Genomic DNA, 25272 nt, shown 5'->3' on the forward strand with positions numbered 1-25272 from the left:
AGACAGTGAGGGGAAGGGAGAGTGCAGAAGGAGAGCAGACATGGGCGGCATAGTAGTTCAATAAATATTGAACACTTGAGGAACGTGAGGAGCATTTGATTCATGGCATCTTCCGAGTGATGAGACTGAGGCTCTTAAACTGTCTGCCAAGATAAAGGAAGCTCAATCAAGTAGTTCAAATGTTTAAAAGCATGTTCACATATTACCCGGGTCTGGAGGAGAGGAGAGTAGAGCGCTGGATAGGAGCAGAGAAAGGATGGGATTCTCATTTACAGTCCCGGCTAGATCCTCACTCCCCATCTCTGTTGCTTCCATGACAACCAGACAGAAGGTTAGGAGGTAGAGGTTGTAATGAGTTTGTGTCTTTAGATAGACGCAGACACCGCATCTCCGCCAGTCTCCCTCTCCTTAATGACCTCCTACTTACCAGCCAGATGAAAGGCAATATTCATCCACCTTTATTAGTGTCACCAAACCTGTGTTTTCAGTTTTATTAAAGGTAGAAGCGAGGAGTGAAAGGAGGGAGCAATTAGGTAGGAATTACATGAAGTGTTGAGAAGCATATTGAGATTCTACAGTCTGTCCAACATGGCCACACACAGGTGGTTGCTGAATAAGTAACTACTTTATATTCTGCTCACTGACCTAAGTAGCTCCATTCTGCCTCTTCCCATGAGCAACTGCACAGCTCACCTGCACAGTGTAAACCAGTGCAACACAACAGACAGACACGCACACAGGCACACACACAGTTTTGAGGATCTGTGACAGCATGTCCCTAACTATTTGAACACACAGAAAACTAAAGGTGCGAACTGGAACGGAAAATTGTTTTTCGGAGTTGCCATAGAAAAACATTTCTGGTTCCGCAAAGTACCTTTCAAGAACCTTTTCTTAAGGTTCTTAATTCTTAGTTATTGGATGGTGGGTGGTGGCATGAATGTGGAAAATAACCAAACTCCTCCATATTATATATTGTGCAATTGCAAATGAAGCTATACAAGGGCAGATAAACAAAAACACAATGCAGGTGTCTAAGCAAAGGAGTGAAGAAATGGTTCATTAAAGAATCTTGGTCTGAAAGGTTCTTTGTGGAACCAGAAATGGTTCTTCTATGGCATTACTCCGAAGAACCATTTTCAGCACTTTTATTTTTCTGTGGTTTTATTAGTAAATGGAGAAGAGACGAGGGAGTAATAAAAAACCTGTGGACTGAATAATTGTATACCCTTTTTTCTCTTGCCTTCCCTTTCCCCCTCTCTCTCTCTACCCCCCTCCTTCTCTCCAGGGGTCCCAGGGCTCTTCTGCCTCTCTGTCTTCCACTAAAGTTTCTAGCTCAGTGGAAGACGGGGACGGGCCCGTTCCTGTTCCTGAAGGTAGGGAAAATTAATGTTATAAGAATATGTCACCCGAACGTCATGGTGGCTCTGTGGGCGAAGACCATGTACTTGCAAATGTCATGTGTCTGAATCATGTTCGTAACCTTTGTTACATGTCTCTCATCTCTCCGGTCTCCCGCCGCTGTATGTACTGTGCATGAATACCATGCGAACAATAGAAATTAAAAAAGAGATTCCTGCAAATGTCTTTTTCTCAACCTGTCCTCAGCACCTCATTTTCTGTTCAGCACCATCTCACATCTTTTCTCTCCTCTCTTTCCTTCTTCATCCTTCTGTCTCCATAAAACCCTCTAACTCTAACAGTGATGTAGTAGTAATTCAAAAGATGTGTAAACTATGAATGTGAGTTGGTGACCCCATAAGGCAAACAACCACCAATATGAACAAAAAAAAATGTATTTTCAGAATGGCATTAACACTAGAAAGGCCAAACCACCATGTCGGCTGTTTTGAAATTTACAATAGCAGCTTTCCAAATGTCCCTCCATGACTTTTCCCTGGCCCGCTTTAAACCAGTGTTGTTAGATTTTCAAAATTGTGCAAAGAAATAGTGTTTACAACTTTATTTACCCTCCTCAGTTGACAGGTTGTTGGCCATAGACCCCCAAAATCCATTGGTCTTTCTAGTGTTAATCTCTGTAGGATGTCTGTTAAATTTTTATTCAATTATTCTGTCAGGAAAGACCCTAATTTCATGTGACATATGCACATTCAAGTCTGATTCTACTTACTATTATGTAGGCAATAAAATGAATTCATATCATATTAGCCTGAAAAGGTGGGTAATATGGGGGTTATCATTGAAGTATTTAAGCACAGAGAATAAAGTTTGTATATCATTTATTTGTGTCCAATTAATTAATTTTCCCACATGAATATGACTGTATGTATTTAAATATATATATGTATTTGATGCTGGATTATCCTCTTTGAGATGCTGGCACACAACGTCCCCCACAGCTAAACTTTCATAAACAAAAAGGGGAGCAAGTTTGGTTCGCCCTCCACACTAACCTCCACTACCCTTCCTCCCTGTAGCTGAGGTTCCAGTTGATGAGGTTCCAGCTGTGCCGTCCTACATATCAGACCGCTACAAGGTGGGACGCATGTTAGGCGATGGGAACTTTGCAGTAGTCCGGGAATGCGTGGAGCACTCCACGGGACGGGAATACGCTCTGAAGATCATCAACAAGGGCAAATGCAGGGGCAAGGTAAAGGATATTCACAGGACTACAAACTATTACGCTAAAAGTGACTCATAGTTAGCTGGCACACAAAGAGGTGTCTTGTATTATCTGGCAGATAATTGCAGATACAAGAAGAAAAACATTGTCTTTAAACCAAGGTGCATGAATTGGAAATAACTAATAAATTCAGCTACTCTTGGAGTCTGATGGATGCTCTTCAAGAAAGGCTTTTATTGATGTAATAAAAAGCATTATTATTGCATCAATAAAACGTTTTCTTGAAGAGCATCCATCTGCCTCCAAGAGTAGCTCAATTTATTCCTTTTCATATAATTGCAGATAGAAACATTTGCAGTAATGCTCATCAGCACATAGTCCTATAAGCTAGAAGTGCAAATAAGGAGACACACTATAAACGCACACATTACTCCAGTATAAAATGACCCCATCCCTCCAGTGACTCAGTACATTTGTTACTTGGCTATTAAAGCAATTTCGATCCTTATTCCAGGAGCACATGATCCAGAACGAGGTGGCCATCCTCCGCCGGGTCAAACACCCCAATGTTGTCCTTCTCATAGAGGAGGTAGACACGTACAGCGAGCTCTATCTGGTTATGGAGCTGGTCAAGGTGTGTAATCATGTTTGCATTCTGTACATGTATAAATATGTGTGTATGTTTATGTGTTTATGCGTCAACTGAAGCTGACTGAGCTGGCTGGGGAGAGGCTGGGAAAACTGAGAGACAGAGAGCTAGACAGAGAGAGAGAGAGCTCTTTTTGCATTTGTGTGTCTGTGTATCTCTTTCTGTCGGCCTGTTTCTGGTTACATATGATGGTGATCATTATCTCCAATTTGAGAGAGAGAGGAGCAGAGAGGCGGGTAACAGTGACAGAGGCAGAGCAGCCAGTACGAGGAGCCGCAGCATTCAACTGGTGAGGCGGATAATGAATTCTAAACCAGTCACACACGGTATGAGATGGAGAATCGGTCTTTGGCCCGGAGCGGTCGTGTGTTCACATTCCTCATTCTCTCTCTGAGTCAAGAAATGTTTGTGCATAATTCAGGAGCCAGGAATGTGATCCATCTGTTAGTGTTGTGTGGCGTAGAGTACTACAGAATATAGATGAGAGACAATCTGTGGGAGCACAGTGTGTACGTGTGAGTGTGGCTGAAGTAGGAGGAACCGAGAGAGAAGGCCACGGCGAAACTGTGAATGAATGAGATGGAAACAAGTGAGCAAGCGTGAGAGGAACAGAGAGGGACAGAGAGTAAGATGGATGTGTTGAAAGGCGAAGGCAAAGGTAACTCTGGGTCAGAGCAGAGAGAGAGGGAGAGGGAGGGAGGGAGGGAGGGATGGAGAGATGCGGTAGGTAGGTAGGTAGAGGGGTGCAAATGCCTGGTTAGCAGCTGAGCTGTGGCATTTGACAGCTTTCATATTTTAATGACTGTCGCTGTGCGAGTCCGAGTCTGAGTGTGTCTGATTTTGTGCTGGGAGAGAGAGAGATACAGCCCTATTTTAAGCCTCTGCTCCACTTAGTCCACTCAGGGAGGGAAGTGCTAAGTGTGAGAGAGAGAGAGAGAGAGAGAGAGAGAGAGAGAGAGGGGTAAGAAGCGATTCAGATAAAAAGAAAAATAAGAGAAAGCAAGATAGACAGAGAGAATACGTGCATGAGAGAGGGCAAAATAAAGAGAGAAAGAAAGAGGAAGGAGATGTTTTCAACCAAGGTGAGAAATGGGGACACAGTTTACCACCACCCCCACACACACACACACACACAGCAGATGAGGAGACGAGAACCTCCTAAATACTAAATCAACTTTTTAGCTCCAAACTGTTTTCAGCAGAAAAGATGAACGACTGTGAAAAGCTACGGCGGTGTTCTGTCCGTGATGCTGTTCGGGTTCTGTGTGTGAAAACAAACGAGTCATCCTCTCCTGTGCCAGAGTTACTAATATTGACCCCCCCCCCCCCCCTCTCTCTCTTCCTCCTCCATCCCATCATGCAGGGCGGAGATCTGTTCGATGCCATCACCTCGACCAACAGATACACAGAGAGGGACGCCAGTGGCATGCTCTACAATCTGGCCAACGCCATCAAATACCTCCACAGCCTCAACATCGTCCACAGAGACATCAAACCAGAAAACCTGCTGGTGAGGTTAAGCAGAGTGTGTCTGTGTGTGTGTGTGTGTGTGTGTGTGTGTGTGTGTGTGTGTGTTTGTAAACCTTTGTCAAATTTACCGCAGTATAATCTTGCTTCCTCCCTCCTTCTCTCACTTCCTTTCTCCTTCCTTTCCTCCTTCTCTTCCTCCCTCTCTCACTACTTCCTTTCTCCTTCCTTTCTCCTTTCCTTCTTCCCTCTCTTCTTCTCTTCTTCCTACTCTCACTTCCTTTCTCCTTCCTTTCCTTCCCTTCCTCCCTCGTTCTCCCTCTCTCTCCTCCTGCCTGCTTCTCTCCCTCTCTCCTTCCCTCAGTTCCTTTCTCCTTCCTTTCCTCCTTCTCTTCCTCCCTCTCTCACATCCTTCCTCCCTCCCTCTCTCACTCCCTTTCTCCTTCCTTTCCTCCCTCTCTCACTTCCTTTTTCTTTCCTTTCCTCTCTTCCTCCCGCTCTCTCTTCCTTTCTCCTTCCTTTCCTCCCTCCATCCCTCTCTTCCTACCTTTCTCACTTCCTTTCTCCTCTCTCACTTCCTTTCTCCTTCCTTCCTTCCTTCCTCTTTCTCCTTCCCTCCTTCCCTCCCTCTCTTCCTCCTCTCACTTCCTTTCCTTCCCTTTCTTCCTTGCTCTCGCTTCCTTTCTCCTTCCTTTCCTCCTTCCCCTCCTCTCTTTCTCCCTCTCTCGCCTCCTACCTCCCTCTTTTCTTCCCTCCCTCCCTCTCTCCCTCCTTCGCTTACTTCCTATCTCCTTTCTTCCCTCCCTCCCTCTCTTTCTCCCTCTCTCACTTCATTTCTCCCTCCTTCCCTCCACTCCCGCATCCCTCTCTCTCCCACCCTCCTTTCTGAATGAACGATGAAATAATATCACTTGCTCGCACAGAGGAGGAGGAGGAGACGGATGACTCATCCCTGCTGCCCTCACATCTTTCCTTCACTCCTTCTCCAGCCTCCCTCATTTATTTCTTTTCTCCCTCCTTCTCCCTTCTGTCGATCTTGCGGTCTTCTCCTCGTCCTCCTCCTACTCCGCTCTTCATTCTCTCCTTAACTCCCCATGTTGCCCTGAGGTACTCCTTACAAGTAGTGGACTTTGGGGCAGTTTTTGGGCTTCATCACCTGTAGTGACTTTAGAAATGTCCCACTCCAGACCTGGGATGGGGTCCATCCAACTTTCTCTCCTGTGTTTCCACTATTCAGTCTCTCCCTCTCTGCTTCCAGCTGTCTAAATAAATAAGAGGTGTTGAGGATGAGTGGACTGCCCACTCTTGTTTCAGAAAAAAATAAAAAATTTTGACTCTTTATCAGTGTCAGCGGGCTTTAGTTTCACAACAGTGTTCACTTCTGTATAGTGTTGCATGTCACAATATAGGGATTTAGCGTGAATATGTAATTACAAACACATATAAATACGTAATTACAAACACATATAAATACACACAGACACGCATTCATATATTCCTTTGGCAGTAAAGCTGATTGCGAGTGGCTGGAAGCGTGTGTGTGCTTAAACAGATTACACACATATTACCTCCACCAGACTGAGGATTTAAATTTCCTCTATTTATATACATATATGATCAAAAATGTGTAATGAAAACATAATTAAAATTTGCTTTTGAGTGGTTAAATTGAAACATTGTATTTTTTAAAATACACCCTTTTTAACTCCAGTCAACGCATCACAATTGGACTTGGTCTTGATTGATTCCCCTCACTGAACAATTACTGAAATCCTTCCAATCAGGACAGTGTTGTGACTGTTCTGCCTGCAAGGACTTAGACTTCAAATTCATTCAATTTAACTAATTCAATTCAACTTTTAACTTAATTACATTTATTTGAAAAACATAATGAAGAGCATTATTCTTTTCCTGAGCCACAGTATAATCATGAAAACTGAATAATGTGGAACACACAAACACAAACACCCCCTCCCCACAAACATCAAGATCCACTAGTACTATTTATGTAACTGCAGACAAATTATCGTGCCAGCCAGTCTGGTTCATGCTCATTTCATTGCAGCAATTGACTATTCTACTTTAACAGCATTATGTAATGTGTGTGTGTGTGTGTGTGTGCATGCGTTCATGTATACTTTCTGCTTGTGCCCAGGTGTATGAGCACGCAGATGGCAGCAAAAGCCTGAAGCTGGGAGACTTTGGTTTGGCCACTGTGGTGGACGGACCCCTCTACACCGTCTGTGGGACGCCCACATATGTAGCACCTGAAATCATCGCAGAGACAGGGTATGTGCATCGGTTCCCTGGGTTGAGGACTATAAGGTTGTATGGACAAATCAATGGGATGACATGGAGGGAGCCTTTTAGAGCAGTGGGGTCCAATCACTATCTATCACTATCTAGTTCTCCCCATCTGTGGTTGTAGGTGTGAATCAGTGAAATAAATTGGTGTAATAGAGTATTTGTTCAATTCATGTTCAATTTATCTGTCATGTATTTCTTTTGTTGTGCTCCTTCAATGTAAACAGTGAGGCTGGTTACAAAAGAAAAAAAAAATCTTCTGCATTGTTGTCAAGGAGTCTCACCTTAGTAGGGAGTGATATTGCTTTACCGAGTGCAAGGCATGTTTCCTTTTTTTCCCACTCATCCTTTATCTTTGCCTTTAACTCATCTTTTTTCTCTGTCTTTGTGCAGGTATGGCCTTAAGGTGGACATCTGGGCAGCCGGAGTCATCACCTACATCCTATTGTGTGGTTTCCCGCCCTTCCGTGGGTAAGCCAGCAGTCAGATCTGCCTCCATACTTAACCACTGCAGTGAACGGTGTCATCTTACTGTACTACTCAACCAAGTCAGGCCTCACTTAAATTCCACTACCACTGTTACCGCTCACTGTTCTCACCCTGAGCAAGGTCATTCTTGAAATCATGCCATACCTTGAGTGTACAGTATATCTCACAGACAGCGGTGTTTGAGTCCCCCTTATGGTTGGTGGTAATAATGCATCTTTTCACTGATGAACAATGCTAATGCTTTCTCAGTAGAGTCTGTTGGTATAGATGTATTCATGTGTATCCAAATGTTGTGTCTGCAGGAGCAGTGACGATCAAGAAGTGCTTTTTGATCAGATACTGATGGGGCAGCTAGAGTTTCCTCTACCGTACTGGGACAATGTCTCAGATACAGCCAAGGTGAGTATCTGTTTGTCTATGTGGACATATTATCTGTTTGTGTGTGTGTGTGTGTGTGTGTGTGTGCATACTGTGAACTGGATCCAGTCAAATGATGGTGCCAATTTCTTGCAGTTTGTCTAGTATACACTGAATAACTGTCCCACCAATGTTTGCTGCTGTAGGAGCTGATCCGGTCAATGCTGGAGGTGGAGGTGGATCAGAGATACACTGCCCTCCAGGTGCTAGAGCACCCATGGGTCACTGTAAGTACACTGTAAATCAACTCTATTCACCCTTCCAATGAGCAGACCTCATATCAATTCAACATGCTCATAAGAAATTATTTGGCTTGAAGTAATAGCAATATTTCTCATTAATACTCCTATTTACTCCATTTCTTTTTGATTCTCTCCTCTCCTCTCCTCTCCTCTCCTCTCCTCTCCTCTCCTCTCCTCTGTCCTCTCCTCTCCTCTCCTCTCCTCTGTCCTGCCCTCTCCTGCCCTCTCCTCTCCTCCCCTCTCCTCCTCTCCTCTCCTCCTCTCCTCTCCTCTCCTCTCTTCCTACAGGACGAGGGTCTGTGTGAGAACGAACACCAGTTGTCGGTAGCAGGGAAGATCAAGAAGCACTTCAACACCAGTCCCAAGGTCAACGACACCACTGCTGGAGTGTCGGTCATCTCAGTAAGTCATTCCCACTCGAAACTACAGTACCCATAATGCAACTGGTCTGGCCCTGAGGGTGCTGATTGATTGTTCTCACCTCGGGCTGTTATTGATTTTAACACAGCGCTACGTTGAACTGGTTTATAGAGAGTTCTGTGGATTTCTGCTAGTTATCACCAAGTGAAAGTGACGTTGGTTTTCAGAGATTTGAGAGATTTTACAGACAAACAACAGATGCTTTCAGTGTTTTTTGTATCATTTAATTCTTCTAGTTTCAAATGAGTAATACTAAGAGCTGCCTGAATCAGTTTTAGTGGCACAATGTATTGGGTCTGTAGATTGATTGTGCTGGTTTCTCTTTGTGTTCAGCTGGATGACAGCTTTTCTATGCAGAGATCTGGGTCGTTGGATTTCTACCAGCACCCGGCCATGTACTGGATAAGGTACGCCAGGTTTCCATAGAGACGCACGCAGTTAGACGTTCTCAAACAAGACAGAAATCAAAACAAACAAACCACAAATGGTCTCACTGGATTGTATGTGTTCACCTCCCTGTGTGCTCGCCTGCTGACTGGCTGCTCTTGTGCGCCGTGTGACAGCTTCATGTTGTCCCCGCTCTGTCATTACCGGCTCAGCGGGCACTGTGCTCGGCTTTATGCTCCTTCCCCCTTTCATATCCCCTAACACTGACCACACTGCTTTTATACCTGCATTGTTGTCCTCCGTTCTTAATGCCTTGCTTGTTTGTGTGCCCTCTCTGTTGTATAAACAATGTCTGTGGCATATGTTCATGCAGTGTGTGCGTCAGGAAGCTGTGCAAGTTGCTCGTGTCCATCTGAAAACTCCCCTTGTGAATGTGTCTATTGAAAATATTGTGCATAAAATCTGTTTCCTCCCCAAACAAATAAACACAAAATAAAAAAGTAACTTGTCAATACAAGCTACTTTTTTGTTTGCTGATGCTTTCAGTCAGTGACAATTTCGTTAACGTCATTTCTTTGTGACTGCTGCCTTTCCAGAGAAATAACCTTGCTCCCTTGCTTGTTGCCATAAATCTCAATGTTTTATTCTTTTGCTTATTGTGATGCTCCCCTCCTCCTCTGCCCCTGCTTTACTAATAACAGGCTTGCTAACCTGCCCCCTTGCCTAACTTTTGTTGTGTGTCTTTACCCATTGGATCACCGAGTCTGATATTCTTAACCCTAACCTCGACACTGTATCAGAGAATCTAACCATGACGTTCTCCTCTCTCTCGTCCCGTTCCGTTCAGGCCACCCCTCTTGATAAGGAGGGGCAGGTTCTCCGACGAGGACGCCACCCGGATGTGAGGTCACTGCTTTCGCTTCTGATGACGCCGACAGTGACGACAGCAACGACACCGACAACAAAAACACTGAGGGCGCAGCCGCCCAGTTGCCTCCCTGGCCCGCCCCTGGCCCCTCCCTCTCTGACCCCCGACTCTCTCCCCAGCCCCTCCCCGAGCCCCGGCCTCCCGTCCGACTCCGATGACATCTCCATCAGCTCAGCCAGCACCGTCCGCTCCCCCAGCTCTCCCTTCTAGAGAGGAGGCGGAGGGGAAAGGGGAGGAGGTGGAGGAGGAAAAAGGAGAGTGGGGAGGAGGAGGAGGAGGAGGAGGAGGAGAAAGGGAATGTCCTCATCCAACTCCTCCTTCTGAAGGGAGGAGGAGGAAGAGGAGATGTCAGCTTCCCCATGCTCTCCCATCCAGCTTTGGGGGGATGAACAGGGGAAAACTGTTGAAATAAACTGGATATTAGAGACGGAGAGAACTTTCTGCTGCCTTGAATTCATCTTTCCAAACCTGGGGGAGGGGTTAGAGGGTAGAGAGGTTGGTAGAAAGGCTCAAGAGGCGACAAGTAACGAGGATCGTGAGGAAGAGGGAAAAGATGGACGAGGCGAAACGATTTTCTTTTTTACCATTCTCTCATCTGAGCACATGTTATAGAGCTCAAGGAGCGAGAAAGGGTGACAGTGTTGTTTCCCCTTTGGTGATGATCCGGGCTCAACATGGAAACGTTTTCAGGGTGGACCAGCTCCACAGGGCAATACGAGGATATGGACAAATGTTCATGTTTTATTGAACCTTATTTATTTATTACTTATTCACTGCATTTTTAAAAAAAAATATGTATTTCCCTTTTTCATAAAAGATATGTTTTTGTTGACTTGTCAAAAGAGCTTGATGGAGTGAAAATAATGGAAACGTGTAGATGTAGATCTCGCAGTAATTTTGCAGTAGGCTACGCTAGACTTGATGAACAGAGTAATGACAAATGGTGAGAAAATGAGAGATGAATATAATGAGAAGTTTGAGTTATTTCTTACAAAATGTGTGAACAGCATTTGTAAAAAAAAAAAAAAAAGAAAAAAGATAAAGAAAAGAAAGAAAGATAAAAGAAAGCACTTGTGGCGATGCCTTTCTGTAATGTTGGACTGCATTATTACAGTTTACATTTTACACAGACTGCTATTCAGCTATTCAATAATGGTGCATTTGGCTGCTCGTAATTTCGTCAACTGGTAAATTCATGACATGAACAACTTGGAAATACAAAATGACAGCATTTTGGTGCGTGTAGCAAATTCAACGTTTCAGTCTTTTCAGTTTCAGTTTTTATCATATTACTCTTGATGGTTTGTGACGCTCATGTGCAACAAATATGAAGCCTTGTTTACATTTTTTCCAACACTAAAAGGCATATTTCAGCCACACGTTCCACCAGTAAAGGTATGTATTATTGATCTAGCCCGGGTATACCACTTGTATAAGTGTGGTCAAATGTTTGGGTGTGAGTCGTACATTTAGTATTTTATGAGGATCGTCTAAATGCACCAGTTTGCTGCAGCTGGACTCTAGCTGCAGTCAAACAGGTCTGAGGGAAAGTCATTATGGATAGTGGACAACCAGCAGTAGGCTACTGTTGGAAAGCATCGCAATTAAAATCAACAACATTGCAACTTGGAAGAGGATTTATTTCAGCTCTATACAAGTCTATCTGAAACCTCATTCACAGCTTCATTTATTCAGATGAAAGCATGACAGACATACAGTAGCCTATTCTTATAAAAATGGTTTAGTGATGAAGTCTTGTTTGTATGTTATGTAAATAACATAATTTGATTTATTTTGATAGTTCACAATACAGTATATTTCTTTACTAGTAGTAGGTCTATCAGAACAGTAAGCAAATCAATCGGTCATACATACATGTGTATCTAATAATCAGTCAGCAAAGAAAAAAACTTCTAGAGGAGAGGAGGAGGCCGCCATCTTTGCTTCTTGTCAGACGCTGGGAATGATGTCACTTCCCTCGCAACAGCAGCCAACAAAGGGAATTCTAGTAACTGTTGCAAGAGAAAATTAGAGGAGAAGCTGGAAGAGTGAGAGAAATGCAGAAAAATTTCAGCGTTTTGCAGATGATCTCCCAGCCGTCCTCACACTTGTCTGTAGGTTTCTGTATTTAGCATAATATCATCACACAAATACAGTAATGTGCCACCATATTGATCTGATCAGTATGAATTTGTCGTGCTGTAGAAACCCACACTCTCCAGCACATGGGTACATGTGGTTTACCAAAGTGCTCTCACAACTGCACCACAGTATTAGAATATGTTGCAATACCAATACCTGTACCTCTGTTCAACAATGGTCTATCAATAATAATAGTAATAATAATAAAAGATGTTTAACAAACAAATTGTCTGTGTCATTGGTAGATCTTCAGTGTGATTAATGTAGCCTATACATCTAAACTTATAACTTATTTATCATGTTCATATCAAGTTCAGGGGATGCACTGCTAGACTATTTGACCATGCTATTTCATAATATTGACAAATAATGTCTTAATGTTCGCTGTTGGTGGTGAGAGTGGGACAAGTCTACTTTATGGATAGGATAGGCTGATCAGCACCCAGGTTTTGAGGTTCCAGTCTGCAGCATGAGGCATGCCTGGATTACTGACACATCATGACCACCAAGGACCCTAAAGTCCCTGGGTCTGCATGCAGATACATTTATAATTTAATTGTCCTATCATACAAATTTATATACCATCTCAGCCACCTTCAACACTTCATTAAGCATGTTTTGGTATCGTTTGCCAAACTGATGAGTGGCACTTGACTGAGTGGGTACTTGACAGGGCAGATGCTCAGTGTACAGGTGGGATGGTGGTTTCTGGCAGTCGGGTCAGACTGGATGTGTTTGTGCCCCTGGCAGAATGATCCAGGGATGTGTGGCAGCACAGTGAGCTAATTACTATTAGCTAGGGATGTATTATGTAGCCAACTGATAATTTGTGCTAAAGATCTATTCTGGTTGTTTACCATTGTACTGCTGTTTTGTTTTATGTGTGTACTCCATACCACGATGTGTGGTCTAGAGTAAATAAAATCTGAATCTGGAATAATTGAAGTTAATACATTTCATGACAGCTTACATGATGTCTTCTGCCAGATTGCAAAGTAATTATTCTATTGGCATTAAAAAGAACAAATTGTCACCATTGAAATCTTGAGCTCTCTGTTTAACCAGTAGAGGACAGTGTAATACACGGAATCAATTCAGCGAAGAAGAAAAGCCTGCTTGTTGTGTAGAGCAAGCGAGGACAGGACAGTGACAACCTGAATCTAGCCGGCTGGAAATACCAAGCTAATTCTACCAAAGCATGGTGGATTTAAGTCATATCATCTTATCACACTAAATGCCACAATGTATTGATTAGAAAACTAGGCGGGGAAATGTCAACGAATAGCTATATCAGCGGACTAAGCTAGCTAACGTAAGCTAACAGACTGCAAAGAAACGCTAGCAAGCTAACGTTAATGCTGTTTTGCACTTTGTACACACCAGAATCATGAGCGAAGATGACAACTCAGCACCGGCGAATAAAGACAAAGACTCGACTCTTCTGCTCACTAAGGATGGACAGAGGTACTATGTGAACAAGAGCGGCGTGGTCGACAGTAGAAATGTGATCACGCCTCTTGAATCAGAAAACAACGTCTTCTCGTACGACATGGACGATCCGGACGAGGAGAGCGACGTCCTGGACACCTCAGACCCCAGGGACAGCGCCGCCAGTCCCGAAGAGCTCAACGACGAGGACACCTCCGAGGGCGACAACGCCCCCAAACAGTGCACCTACGAGGGGTGCACGGAGACCACGACGCAGGTGGCCAAGCAGAGGAAACCGTGGATGTGCAAAAAACACCGCAACAAGATGTACAAAGACAAGTACAAGAAGAAGAAGAGTGACCAGGCCTTGTCCAGTGGGAAACTTGATGTAAGAATGTGTTTCATAGATGCATGCGTTCATTTGAACCCACCGTGATGTGCTGCAGAAATTCCATACTAAATCACAGGGGCATTTTCCCTCCACCCCATTTTTAAATCTAGACGATTTGAGATGTGATTACAACGAGGAATGCAATTTACAATGCCATTCTTACAAAAACGTCCTACAGGATTCCTGCAGGACACCTACACACTACCTCCACAAAGACCTAAATTCCTGTAGGACCTTTTTGTAAGCCTGGCCCTGTTGTCCATTATCTCCTTTTCCAAACCTTGATGAACCACTGATAAATCACTGCATTAATTCAAACCAATCTCACAGACTGAATCCCTTGCTTGTGTCTCTTTTTGTTGGTCAGGAGAACTCGGAGGAGCGGCCTGTCTCTGTGAACAAACAGCGTCTTGGTACCATGGGGGACCGGCCGGCCAGACCCTCTCTGATAGAGCAGGTGCTCAACCAGAAGAGACTGGTAAGTCACAGCTACTCTGATTGACTGATTGATTGGTGTTATGGTGTAGGCTTGTGTCTGTTACTGATGGAACTAGGCTATCCTTGTTCTCATTATCGTAGGTCTTTCTTTCTCTCTTTGCATGGAAGAAAACTTGTTTGATGTCTCTTTGATGTTCAACATCAACAACATACCTACCTGGTAGAAGTCTTTTTTTTTTTTATATAGCCCTTTATCACAAGCATGGCTCAAAGGGCTTTACATATCATATCATATAGGCCCGATTGTCATGTACCATACTACATCATATACATGCCATATATTATATTACATCATATAGGCCCGATTGTCATGTACCATACTACATCAAACAAGCTCACAGTAACGCCTACATTAGAGTCAATTTAGAGTCTCCAGTTGATCATGTTTCAATCACAGAACATGACTTAATCTGGATCTCATTAAGGTCCACTCCTCGTTTTGTTATGCATCTAATATTCATTTCAATATAATTTAAGGTGGTTTGACAGCTATTCTCTCGTCTTCTTCCACCCAAAGACACACTGGCAGGCGGTAGTTCGCAGTGTAAACCAAAGTAGACAAATTTTGGCAGACAGTTTGATGTGACGCTCTCTCCCTGACAAAGGCAGACATAGAGATCACTATGCATCAGAGCTACAGAGATATTAGTGTCTGCCTTTTCTTAAATATGAATATGTGTGTGTCCCACAGTCATTGCTCAGGAGTCCAGAGGTCATCAGCTTCCTGCAGCAGCAGCAGCATCTCCTGGCCGCTCAGAGCCGCAGCCAATCACAGCAGGAGTTCCAGGGCTGCTAACGCCAGCCAATCAGTGCTTTACCTTGGTGCTTTTCATGTAGAACAACCACTGAAGAAACACTGATGCTTAAATGGATGGTAACCTTACACTGTCAACATCATTTTCCCCAGTCGGACCACCATGCTGAAGGAATAATAATTAAGGGAAATGTTTTAACTATTTATGTGAAAAGCGTGGCGAGTCCTGTGCACTGTACTGGGTGAAATGATCAAGGTGTGGGTCTCTGACGTGGGCCTTGAAAGGAGGCTGACCATCTAATCAAGCTCTATCTGGGGCTGATTAGGAATTAGAAATCCCTAAATATCATTGATGCGAAGCCAACATTTACTTTCATTATTGTTTGTAGTGATTTTCCTTTTGAGTTACACTGTCTGGCCCAATTTGAATGTCAAAACCCGGTCAAAGTCAGTGATTTTATTTTTTATTTTTTTGTCTCTGTGCTTCTGAGGCCATTGTGACTAGCTTCTAACCTACAAGGTTGGGATGTTTTATTTAATCTACCTTTCTTTATAGGGACTTGTGAAGGTTGCGGCAAACAATATCAAGCCAGTACATAAAAACTGTCCAGTCAAAAACCTTCAGCTCTTGAAGCCACAGTTTTCTCCAGAATAATACTGGGAGCCCAATTTTATACTCCTGTGACCCACATTTGGGCCTCACTTCCAAAAATGAAACCATCCAGTGAATATAATGCCAGTTTATGTGTGTGTTTTACTTTATTATGTTGTGGTAATTTTTAGACTATTAAGAATTGGCTCACAAGTGTGAATGAGTTATTTATCTCAGCTGTGTTTTTAATGTTTCTTTCAACATGGACTGTTATTACATGTTGTGACAATCATGCTTCAATGCATGTCTGTAGCCTCTTTTCCACAGTAGAGCCAAGTGGGGCTTTCCAGGGCCAGGCCAAAAGGTTTTTAACATGGGATTTTAAACACCTATTTATCTGAAACTGTAATACAGTCAGCAAATTGTAACTATATACAAAAAGAAAACAAAAATGGAAATTTGATAGCATGAAAAATAGTAAGCCATGGCTTGCTAGCCCTGTTTGGCTTTGTGTGGAAAAGTAGCAAGCAGGTGCCATAGGATAGTGTGTTGTTTCTGTGTTGTTTTTAATTTGTTGTGTGTGTTCTTTGGCTGTGAATATGACATTAAATTTATGCTGAACATGGTGGCATTTCTCAGGTTGTTTGTTGATAGCGCTCCGTGAAGATTTGTTCTTTAACGTGAGAAAATAAAAACTGATGGTATTGATAGCTCTGTTAAAAAATAATCTTCTAAATTTGTAGATTCTTTGAGAAAAAAAAACTTTAATGGAACAAGTAAAAAGCAATCGGTACATGAAGTCAAACATTAGTAAATACACAACACATACATACTAATAACATAACATTTAATCACGAGTCTTTTAGTACCTACATGTAAATCCCATTTTTCCTTGTCTCGGAGTGCAGTTAATATGTCCCAATGGAAAGAGAGAGAATAAATGCTGTATCATAGTTTTACTGAAATGAAGAAACACTTGATCATTGTAACTACACCGGCTGTAAATTAGCAAAATGAAATTCAATGATGCATGTGTTTGAGGGTGTTGCAGCTGAGAGGGCACGACATGACAAAGCTGACAGAACTTTGTGACATCTTTAGAACTGCTCTAAATGTGTTTGAGATGACAAAGAGAAGGAGCGCAGGACAGAAAACCTGGGAGTGGCGATACATACAGAATCTACGACTACCTGTGTGTAGGACCGAGAGCACACAAGAAGAGTGTGTGTGTGTTTGTGTGTGTGTGTGTTAGGACACTGAGGAGATCGGGTTGTGCGGGGAGCCCATCTGTGTGAGGACCTTGTCCAGCCACTGCAACGGCCCGTGCAGGTGCACCTCGATCCAGCAGGGGGTGCTGGTCACATCCTGACGGTGGTATTCAGCACCCCAACCCTGAGGAAAGGGAACAACAATTTTAACATCCAAAATCTCAGCTATGCATGTTGGCAGCTCAGCTTATTACTCTAATTAATAGCTGCTAAGTGGGGGTGTGTATGGAGTCTGTGTGTATGTAACAGGAGGAGCAGGAGGCCGTATCATCGTGTACGGGGGGCTTTGACATGCTCCCATCACTGCAGGCCAGAGCCGCAGATCAAAATAACAGCGTATTGATTTACTGCGGAAAACCCACACTGGAAACTCAACTCTTCGTATTTAGCCATGTGGGTATTTAATAGAAATGGGGGCAAAGGGAAGACGGCGCTGATAGAATTTCAGTTGCTACATGTCACCTAACCCCAAACCACACATTTGAAGTTTTAAAATAAACCCCGCGCGTGCCTCGTGTTGTGGCGTTACCTTGACGAAGCTCATGCGGATGGTGCACATCTTGGTGAGCTCGTAGACGACCTCGAAGCCGTGGTTGACGGACTGGGAGAGGAGCTGAGCGAACAGCTGGTTGTTGAAGATCTTGAGGCTGCAGCCGCTGGGGATCTTACACACAGTGGTGGCGTGGAAGCCGTGCTGGAAGTTACAGTTGCGGCTCTGGACGAAGATGCTGCTGTCGCTCAAACACTCCGCGTACACCTCCCCGCCGACGTAGTACAGGTGCAAACCTGAGAGGAGGGAAAGGAGAAGAGGGGAGAGACAAAAAAGAGACACTGATAAGCAGGTGATCACTAATGACAAGCAGAGACCGAGTGAATTAAGTCAAAGCTTTGCAAAAAATATCTCTAGTCTTTTAATGTGGTGGGTGCAAATCTTTAAATCTGTTACTACACTGCATATTAAAACAGAAAATAAATACAACTCCTTCATCCAAGGTAGGATATGGCAATCGTGTAATCGGAAGAAGTATCCATTTAATCACTTGATTATTTACTAACTGTTAAAGACAGTGTGTTTCATATCCTGCCAGGGGAAAACCATACGGGTGTCTATGCTTATAAACCAGGAACGTCTGGATAGTGTGTGTGTGTGTGTTGGGGACCAAACTTGGCCTCTTTCCCACTACCCTCAGCTCTTTCTATCACCCCTACCATTCCAAACCACACACATCCTAACTGTGCATGGTTTACTGTAACCCATGGAGATGTTTGATCTCCATCCAACTGTGACAGGCTTCCTCTGCTCTTAAACCATGAGAAAAACCAACATTTAGCCCAAAGCATCCAGACAATAGGAGGCTATCTGACCGTAAATCTTGTGGTGTTGTGCTTGCTTACAAAGTGCACGCACACACACACACACAGCCACTATAAATAAATGATATGGTATAGTAATAGATTTTGCCAGGCCTTTCTTTGCTAGACTCTTTGTTCAAGATAATTTTTGACACAAAAAAAAACTTATTCTCAGAACTTAACTGTAAATATCAATCATGAGTTTTAATACATTTTTATTGGCTATGGTCCTTATCAAACACTGTAAGTAATTATGCAAAAGAGGTGCCATTATCACAAATAAACCACAGAGGTACTCCATCCTACCTTTGCCTATGTGCCTGCGTGTGTGTTCGATGGTGGAGTTGCGGTTGACGTTGGACAGCAGGCCGAGGCAGAAGCGGTTCTTGTTGTTGGACGGGTCTGTGAAGCCGTCCACCAGGACGCTGCGGGACGAGGCGTGGAACGTCTCTCCCACCCGGTTGTTGAGCTCATAGTACGCTATGGAGCACCAGTACTCCGGCTCCTCGTAACATACCGGCCTTAAATCTGAACAGGGACACAACGAAGGGACGAACGATCAAAGAGAATCCTGCTTTACAAGATACTGTCCTATCACTGGCAGGCTGACGGGGCGAACTTGGGTTGGTGAGAGGAAGGTCACAGGTTTGACCTCCTCCCCCAGTTCATTATCAAAGTGTTACTAAGCAAGGCACTGAACCTGCTCCAGAGGTGCTAAAATGCATCTCAAAGCATATGTGTCTTTAGACATCTACACTATCAGTCAAAAGTTTGGACACAACACATTTTTCTTTATTTTTTTACTATTTTCCACATTTTTGAATAATAGTAAAGACATCAAAACTATGAAATAACACAAATTAAACAAATGGAATTAGTGGCCAAAAAACAAATTTGTTAAACAAATCAAAACTATCTTATATTTTAGATTCTTTAAAGTAAAGAATCAAAGGCAAAGGCTTTGAAAAGAAATTCATACATAGGCATCAACCTCACTGTTTATATTTGTCTAAGAAACAAATTTCAAGCCTTTAAACATAAGCCTTTAGATCAAAATGGCTTTAAGATAATGAAAAACATAATGCATTCAATCAGGTGTGTCCAAACTGGTAAGTGTATGTATATCTCTGTGTGAACTTCAGTTACCTCTGTGGGGAGCGGAAAGTATGAGTTTGGTGGTATTTGAGGAGTTGCTGGGCTTCACATCTTCTTGAGGGGTCGTCGTCTCCATCATGCTGTACGGAGGTGGAGGAGTCTCCGCTGGAAAAGCACATGACAAAGCAGAGGAAGAGGATATAAATGGAAAAAGTAAACGACTTACACTCATATCAGACTGGAGTATGAGACTCTAAGGTAAAGCAGAAAGTAGTGGTAAAGTAGTAGTATCTATTGCTGTAACAACTGGCAGTATCAGCTGGCTTGTTTCTCTTCCTACCTGTGATGTGGTAGGGACTGCCGGGCTCTGCGGCGCTGTTGGGGGAGTTGGGGTAACTCTGCGAGGTGGGAGACTGGGCGAGGGAGGAGGAGGGGGAGGAGGAGAAGGAGGAGCAGGGCAGAGGAGGGAAGGAGTCCGGGTAGGTGGCATTCTGGGGCATCAGAGGCTCGTTGTGCAGGGAAGCGTTCCTGAACTTGGCCAGCAAACTGTGCTGAGGGTTGAACTCGCTGTGGCGCGGGACCAACACGGGTGGTAGCACTGAGAGGGAGAGCAGGGAGGATGGAAGAAAAAAGGAGAGAGAGAAGGGGGAGAGAGAGAGTAGAGAGAGAGAGAGAAAGAGATGCTGTTAGAAAAGATCATATTACTGCAAATCTAGTTGGCTTGGGTACACTGTATTAGATCAGTCGTCCTTGTTCTCCAACTCCTAGCCTATGTAGAAAATGAAAAAAAGCATTGGCTCCACTTGGAAACCCATGAAAGCTTTCACTGTTTGTGAAATTACAACTCAACATTGAGCTTATTTCTTCCTCTCAAAAACCAATTTAGAAGATTTTGTCTCTTTTTTTAATTCATTTCCTTTGCAGCTCGACCTTCTCGTTTGTTACCTGGTGTCTCCACGCGCCTGTAGTGGTAGGGGTTGATGCAGATGTCCTTTTGCTTGGAGCCGAAGGGGAACTCGCAGCACTCCAGGGCTTTGAGCTCATGGTGGGACTGCAGGTCCGGCCAGCGCCACACCCGGCAGTAGATGACGTGGGGCAGACCCTTCCTGTGGGACACCTGCAGCCTCCCGTCCAGCGACCGAGGGATTGTCACACACTTGCCTGTGGAGGGTTAAAATTGAAAAATTAAATGGCATGGATATCAGTACCAGTCAGCAGAGGCGGTAGACTGTACTGCGCATTTAAACTGATGTTGTTTGTAACCTAGAGCTCATCTTGGTGACTAGAGCTGAAATGATTAATCGATTACTTGATCGAAGTAAAAATACCAAAGATTGGCTGGTTACAGCTTCACAAATGCTAAGATTTGCTTGCTTTCCTCCATTTCATATCATTATATAACAAATACTTTGGCTTTTTTGGGCTCCTGGGGAGACTAAGTAAGCAATTAAGAATCACATTGGACTCTGGGAACTTGTGATGGGCATTTGTCATTATTTTTGACATTTTATAGACTAGATAATTAATCGGAAAAATAACAGCCCTATTGGTGACACAAATTTGTTACAGTGGTGATTATACAGGTATCTATCATGTTATCATCTACATTTAAACTATTTAACTGACGCTCTTATCCAGACCGGCTTACAATGAGTGAGCAGGAATCAACATTCAAGGACATTTTGACATATTGCACCTGCTGGGATCGAACCTGTGACCTTTTCCAGCTATGAGACATCCTCTCTAATCACTAGGCCACCATGCCACCCTTCAACCCCCTTCCCTCTTTATGTTTGCCACAGAGACACTCACTGGGCTGACCGGGGCAGCTGAGGGCTCTCTCCAGCTCCTCCATCGCTCCCTTCTTCTTCTTCAGTTTCTTCACCAGAGAGTCCACAGCCTTCTCCGCCCATTTCTCCTCCTCATCCCCTTGCTTCCAGCCAAGCAGGCGCTTCACTGCTGGGCTGGTGAAGGAGAAGAGGGACGTAATGGAGGTAGAGGAGTTCATAATGAGATGGATGGGATGGGTGGGAAGATGAGCTGATGGGATATGGGTTCACGTGAGGACAGAGCCGAAGAATGAGAAGCCAGGGCAGAGAAGAAGCAGAGAGGTAAGGATAGAGAGGTAGCGTGATGAGTCTGTGTAAACAGAGGCTGTTTTTTCTTTTTTTTTTTCTTTTTTTTTATTCCGCTGTTACTTCCCAGCAGCGTTGGTGGAAGAGTTGGACCGCTGCCAGTACAGAGCAGCAAAGCCTAAATCCTCTCTCTGCGTTGGCACAGAAGGGATCTGGCAGCTTGGGATCCGGAGCCTCCTGCAGGGAAGGTTATTCCTCACACAGCCAGAAGTCCAGGTCAAGTTTCAATCATCTGGCAAGAGAAGTGAGAGACAGCATTAACTGCTAATTTAGCTGAAACCGAGGCATGGCTGGGGAGACAATCCAGAGGTCAAGCAGAAAAGGGGACTTGGGATTTACTTGTTAGAGGAACTAAACCTAAGCCAAAGACTTGTTTTAAGTGACAGGCTGGTCTAGACTGATGACAACAGCCTGACTCAAACTAAAGACTAAACACCACAAAAGCAAAAAAAAAAAAAGGTGAAAAAAAAAAGGTGCTAGAGGTAGGTTTTCATGGTAAGGATGCTGTATCTGCTGGGCCCCACTCTCTTCATCAAATTGATTTTCTAAATACTGAACAACTAGATTATTCCCTAAGGAGTCACAACAGCAATCACAACATTAAAAAGTCTCAAAATCTAATGTTTCAGAGAGATCCGAGGAAGGTGGCCATGCAGGCTCATTTTCTGGAATAACTGAGAATGAGGCATGTCCTTTCTATAGCTTCTGTTTCTATGATCATACCACTAACGCCCAGGAGCCATACTGTCTGGCCAGAACACATCACAGGACAGGAGAGAGAGAGAGAGAGAGAGAGAGAGAGAGAGAGCGAGAGCGAGAGCGAGAGAGAGAGCTCTGCGTGCTTTCGTGTTTGCTTGTATTTCCGTTTGTGTATTCATCCAAAAAAGATTACTGGGGGAAAGAAAGCAAAGGAAAGTAACTATCCAACTATTTATCAGGTATGAGTCCCAGTCACGAATTCTACACACCCCATCCTGTTAGTGCGCGCATCACTCCGGCAGCACGAGCTTAATGATGAACTGCATGATATGTTTTAAATTTCACTATGGTATCGTATCCTTCTATTATAGCTCTTTTTATTATAGGATTCTTGAAGTTCTAGGTAGTAAACAGGCTGGAATTCCTCTGATGATAGTGAATAGAAATGTGGACCAGGCTACATTCTGTCTCGTGCTCATCAAAAATAATAATAGAAATGTGAACAACACTGCCTGGTTTTCCGCAGACAGACAGACAGACAGGCAGACAGACAGACAGCTGAGTTTACAATGACAGCAAAAGCGCACGAGCTCTCGTTTCCAATGCGGCATCGGTCCGCCGCCGCTGCTGCTTTATGGAGCCTGGCGTCACCCAGTCTACAGGCTCAGATAGGCTAATTACCTAATGCTTTATCATCGGGACACCCCCCAAAAAGTAAACACGCCAGCTTCCTTTTATTACTACCATGAGTCCTTAGCGTCTGTACATTTTGGGCTGTGTCCTGACCTATAAACACACACCTTGACAAAACAGTCCTACATGCTCAAAAGGTAAACAAAAGCCGTCAGCCAAAAGCATTCTTGTCATAGTCTTAAGTATGTCATCATTAAAAACTTTTATCTGAACGAGTCAAACAACCACATGGCACAAAGAGGGCACTGAGTGATGATTATCCATTTTTCTTGCCTGCCATAATATCGAATAGTATTGATTACAAATCTATATTTAGCCTATACATTTGCCAATCGACCTGTCGCCAAAGACTTTGTCTAAGCCCAGTCATATAGGCTAATAGTGATATTTCCACATTATAATGCACACGAAGTTGCCCGTCAGTGCAAGTGAGCAGTTATTAAACAGGTATAATATAAACATTCCTCAAAAAATATAATTACAAAAACCACAGCAACATAACCAATACTGAAACAGAACTAGTTAAAATATATGAAAATATAAATTAGTTGTTTGTTTTCTCACCTCTGCTGTGATAACAAGTGCATTGCAGACAGCCGTGCGTGTGGAGGCTGTGCTGTATGTTGTAGGTCAGACCAGCACACTGGAGCGGCGAAGGTGTGTGTGTGTGTGTATGTCAGTATGCGTATGTGTGTGTGTGTGTGTGTGTGTGTGTTGGAGTTGGTGCGTGTTTAGGAGGACCAGTGTCAAGCCGGCCAGAATAAAAACAAGACTTCCGGTTTAGATTTTCAAAATAAAACACTTATTGAGGGGGAAAGGGTTGCAATGTTGCGTACTACAATACGAAATTTTAAATATGTAGTAGCTACAAACCCGATTTGTGTTTATTTATAAGTTTTAATTTATTTAATTATATATATTTATAGATATTTACACCCCAATGGCCTAACGTTATTTGATTAGCTAACGTTAGCTAACGTTACCTTAACGGAGGGTGATATGTGGCCAGGTTCAACTTCAACCTAAACAAGCGCAAAATGCCCACAACAACATTATGGACGGTGCAATACAATTCATATTAAACAGCTTTGAAAACAATGTGTAACTGATATCAGAAAGTTAGGGGTCCGGATGTCACAAAACGATAAAGTTAGCATCTATGGAAGTCTCTCATTTTGGCACTAGCCTATATGATATTTACACGGGCTTCCACCGTTCCTACAAACCGTAGTACGTAGTACCATAGTAGGCTACTAATGCTAGGTATTCTTTCTCCTCCAAAAATTGACCAACTATACGCTTTTATTTTGAAGGCAGCACTACCGTAACTGCTGGTCTTACCATGGCTGCCTGTTGCTGTCTTGACGCAGCTTTTGCGAGGAGCCCGGAGCCTCCACTCCTCCAGCAGCCCCAGCCGAGCGCCACAACCTCGGCGTCAGCCTGGCTGGAACCGCAGCGCCTGCATGCGAGATCCCTCCGCCTTCCCCCCTGGAACTTTCCCAGGATTTCAGGGATTCAGACCCAGCAGCAACATGCATGAATGTGCGCGCGTGCGTGTGCATGATGTGCAATCCTCGCGCAGTGGCCAAATCAGACCTAGGAGAGACTCTGACAAAAGGCCACGAGACAAACAACCACACCTGTTCCCTTTTTCCAGTCTATTCTAATGAATGGATTGACTGTGATTCCATAACAAAAACAAAAACACTATAATAATCCTACAGTAATCCTATAGTATGTTTCTGATACTCAATGGTCAGTATAATTGTAATTTGCGTATTTGTAATCTCTTATGGTGTCACTATAATATTCCTATAATATTTCTATAGGGACTTGTGTAGTACTCAAAGTGAGTTCATACCTAATGGTATTTTATGGCAGTAGCCTATATGCCTAATGTGGTATAGCAGCTCCTGATATTTGTACTGTATCCTCCTAAAATGTAGCCTATTATAAGATGACTAAAGTTATTTTTCTTAAAGGTTGGGTGGGTCTCCGTGCAATATGATGATAATGAGGGAAATGACACGCACTGCTTGGAATTAATGAGTTGGCCTGCTGCAGCTAATAACAGGCTGCAGCTGACTGAGGTTGTTATTGCAGCAGAGGTGAGCAGCCTGTGTGATGGATGGGTGGGTTGGTGGGTGGGTGCGCATGTTTTATGTTCAAAAGGTTTGTAAATCAATCATATCACATTCCGCTTATACAACTATTCCAGCTCTCAGAAGCGTATTTAGGGCTACATAGAAAATCACTATAATATTCCTAAAGGGACTTGTAGTGTGCGCACTGCTGTGGTATTTATGGTATTATCTCCAATATTATGATATCCATTCC

The 25272-nt window shown here is 43.6% G+C and overlaps 3 protein-coding genes across 3 annotated transcripts in view; 2 read left to right on the forward strand and 1 right to left on the reverse strand.

Moving 5' to 3' along the window:
- The window catches only part of LOC139639647 (serine/threonine-protein kinase DCLK1-like), a gene marked incomplete at its 5' end in the record, with an annotated part of 31406 nt that extends 21542 nt beyond the window's left edge, over positions 1 to 9864 (forward strand). The window contains 11 exons of the mRNA XM_071513791.1: positions 1289 to 1376; positions 2439 to 2611; positions 3099 to 3218; positions 4597 to 4743; positions 6856 to 6989; positions 7398 to 7475; positions 7796 to 7892; positions 8057 to 8137; positions 8441 to 8554; positions 8906 to 8979; positions 9807 to 9864. Of these exons, the coding sequence (XP_071369892.1) occupies positions 1289 to 1376; positions 2439 to 2611; positions 3099 to 3218; positions 4597 to 4743; positions 6856 to 6989; positions 7398 to 7475; positions 7796 to 7892; positions 8057 to 8137; positions 8441 to 8554; positions 8906 to 8979; positions 9807 to 9864 (1164 nt within the window). The remainder of the gene's footprint in view (positions 1 to 1288; positions 1377 to 2438; positions 2612 to 3098; positions 3219 to 4596; positions 4744 to 6855; positions 6990 to 7397; positions 7476 to 7795; positions 7893 to 8056; positions 8138 to 8440; positions 8555 to 8905; positions 8980 to 9806) is intronic.
- Positions 9865 to 13154: 3290 nt separating this feature from the next.
- On the forward strand, positions 13155 to 16318 carry rfxap (regulatory factor X-associated protein). Its single transcript, XM_071513790.1, has 3 exons — positions 13155 to 13845; positions 14216 to 14326; positions 15038 to 16318. Exons 1-3 carry the CDS (start codon positions 13417 to 13419, stop codon positions 15140 to 15142), a joined length of 645 nt encoding a protein of 214 aa, XP_071369891.1. The 5' UTR covers positions 13155 to 13416; the 3' UTR covers positions 15143 to 16318.
- Positions 16319 to 16464: 146 nt separating this feature from the next.
- smad9 (SMAD family member 9) lies at positions 16465 to 23564 on the reverse strand. The gene is made up of 8 exons (XM_071513775.1): positions 23500 to 23564; positions 21221 to 21775; positions 20354 to 20569; positions 19749 to 20006; positions 19460 to 19573; positions 18620 to 18841; positions 17490 to 17746; positions 16465 to 17084 (listed from the first exon to the last, which is right to left on the reverse strand). Exons 2-8 carry the CDS (start codon positions 21414 to 21416, stop codon positions 16941 to 16943), a joined length of 1407 nt encoding a protein of 468 aa, XP_071369876.1. The 5' UTR covers positions 21417 to 21775; positions 23500 to 23564; the 3' UTR covers positions 16465 to 16940.
- Positions 23565 to 25272: the final 1708 nt, after the last annotated feature.

Source organism: Centroberyx affinis, unplaced genomic scaffold, assembly GCF_046629955.1.
Source record: "Centroberyx affinis isolate AG114_WGS23_722 - 3 ecotype Tasmania unplaced genomic scaffold, CSIRO-AGI_Caff_v1 ptg007515l_1, whole genome shotgun sequence".
Taxonomy (NCBI): Eukaryota; Metazoa; Chordata; class Actinopteri; order Beryciformes; family Berycidae; genus Centroberyx; species Centroberyx affinis.

Excerpts from the sequence above, each read along its gene's own strand:
- rfxap (XM_071513790.1), top strand. The coding sequence starts at position 13,417 with ATGAGCGAAGATGACAACTCAGCACCGGCGAATAAAGACAAAGACTCG. Across the intron at positions 13,846-14,215 it reads TGTCCAGTGGGAAACTTGAT|GAGAACTCGGAGGAGCGGCC; the intron begins GTAAGAATGTGT and ends TTTGTTGGTCAG. Across the intron at positions 14,327-15,037 it reads TGCTCAACCAGAAGAGACTG|TCATTGCTCAGGAGTCCAGA; the intron begins GTAAGTCACAGC and ends TGTGTCCCACAG.
- smad9 (XM_071513775.1), bottom strand. The coding sequence starts at position 21,416 with ATGAACTCCTCTACCTCCATTACGTCCCTCTTCTCCTTCACCAGCCCA. Across the intron at positions 20,570-21,220 it reads CAGCTGCCCCGGTCAGCCCA|GCAAGTGTGTGACAATCCCT; the intron begins GTGAGTGTCTCT and ends AACCCTCCACAG. Across the intron at positions 18,842-19,459 it reads ACTTTCCGCTCCCCACAGAG|ATTTAAGGCCGGTATGTTAC; the intron begins GTAACTGAAGTT and ends GTCCCTGTTCAG.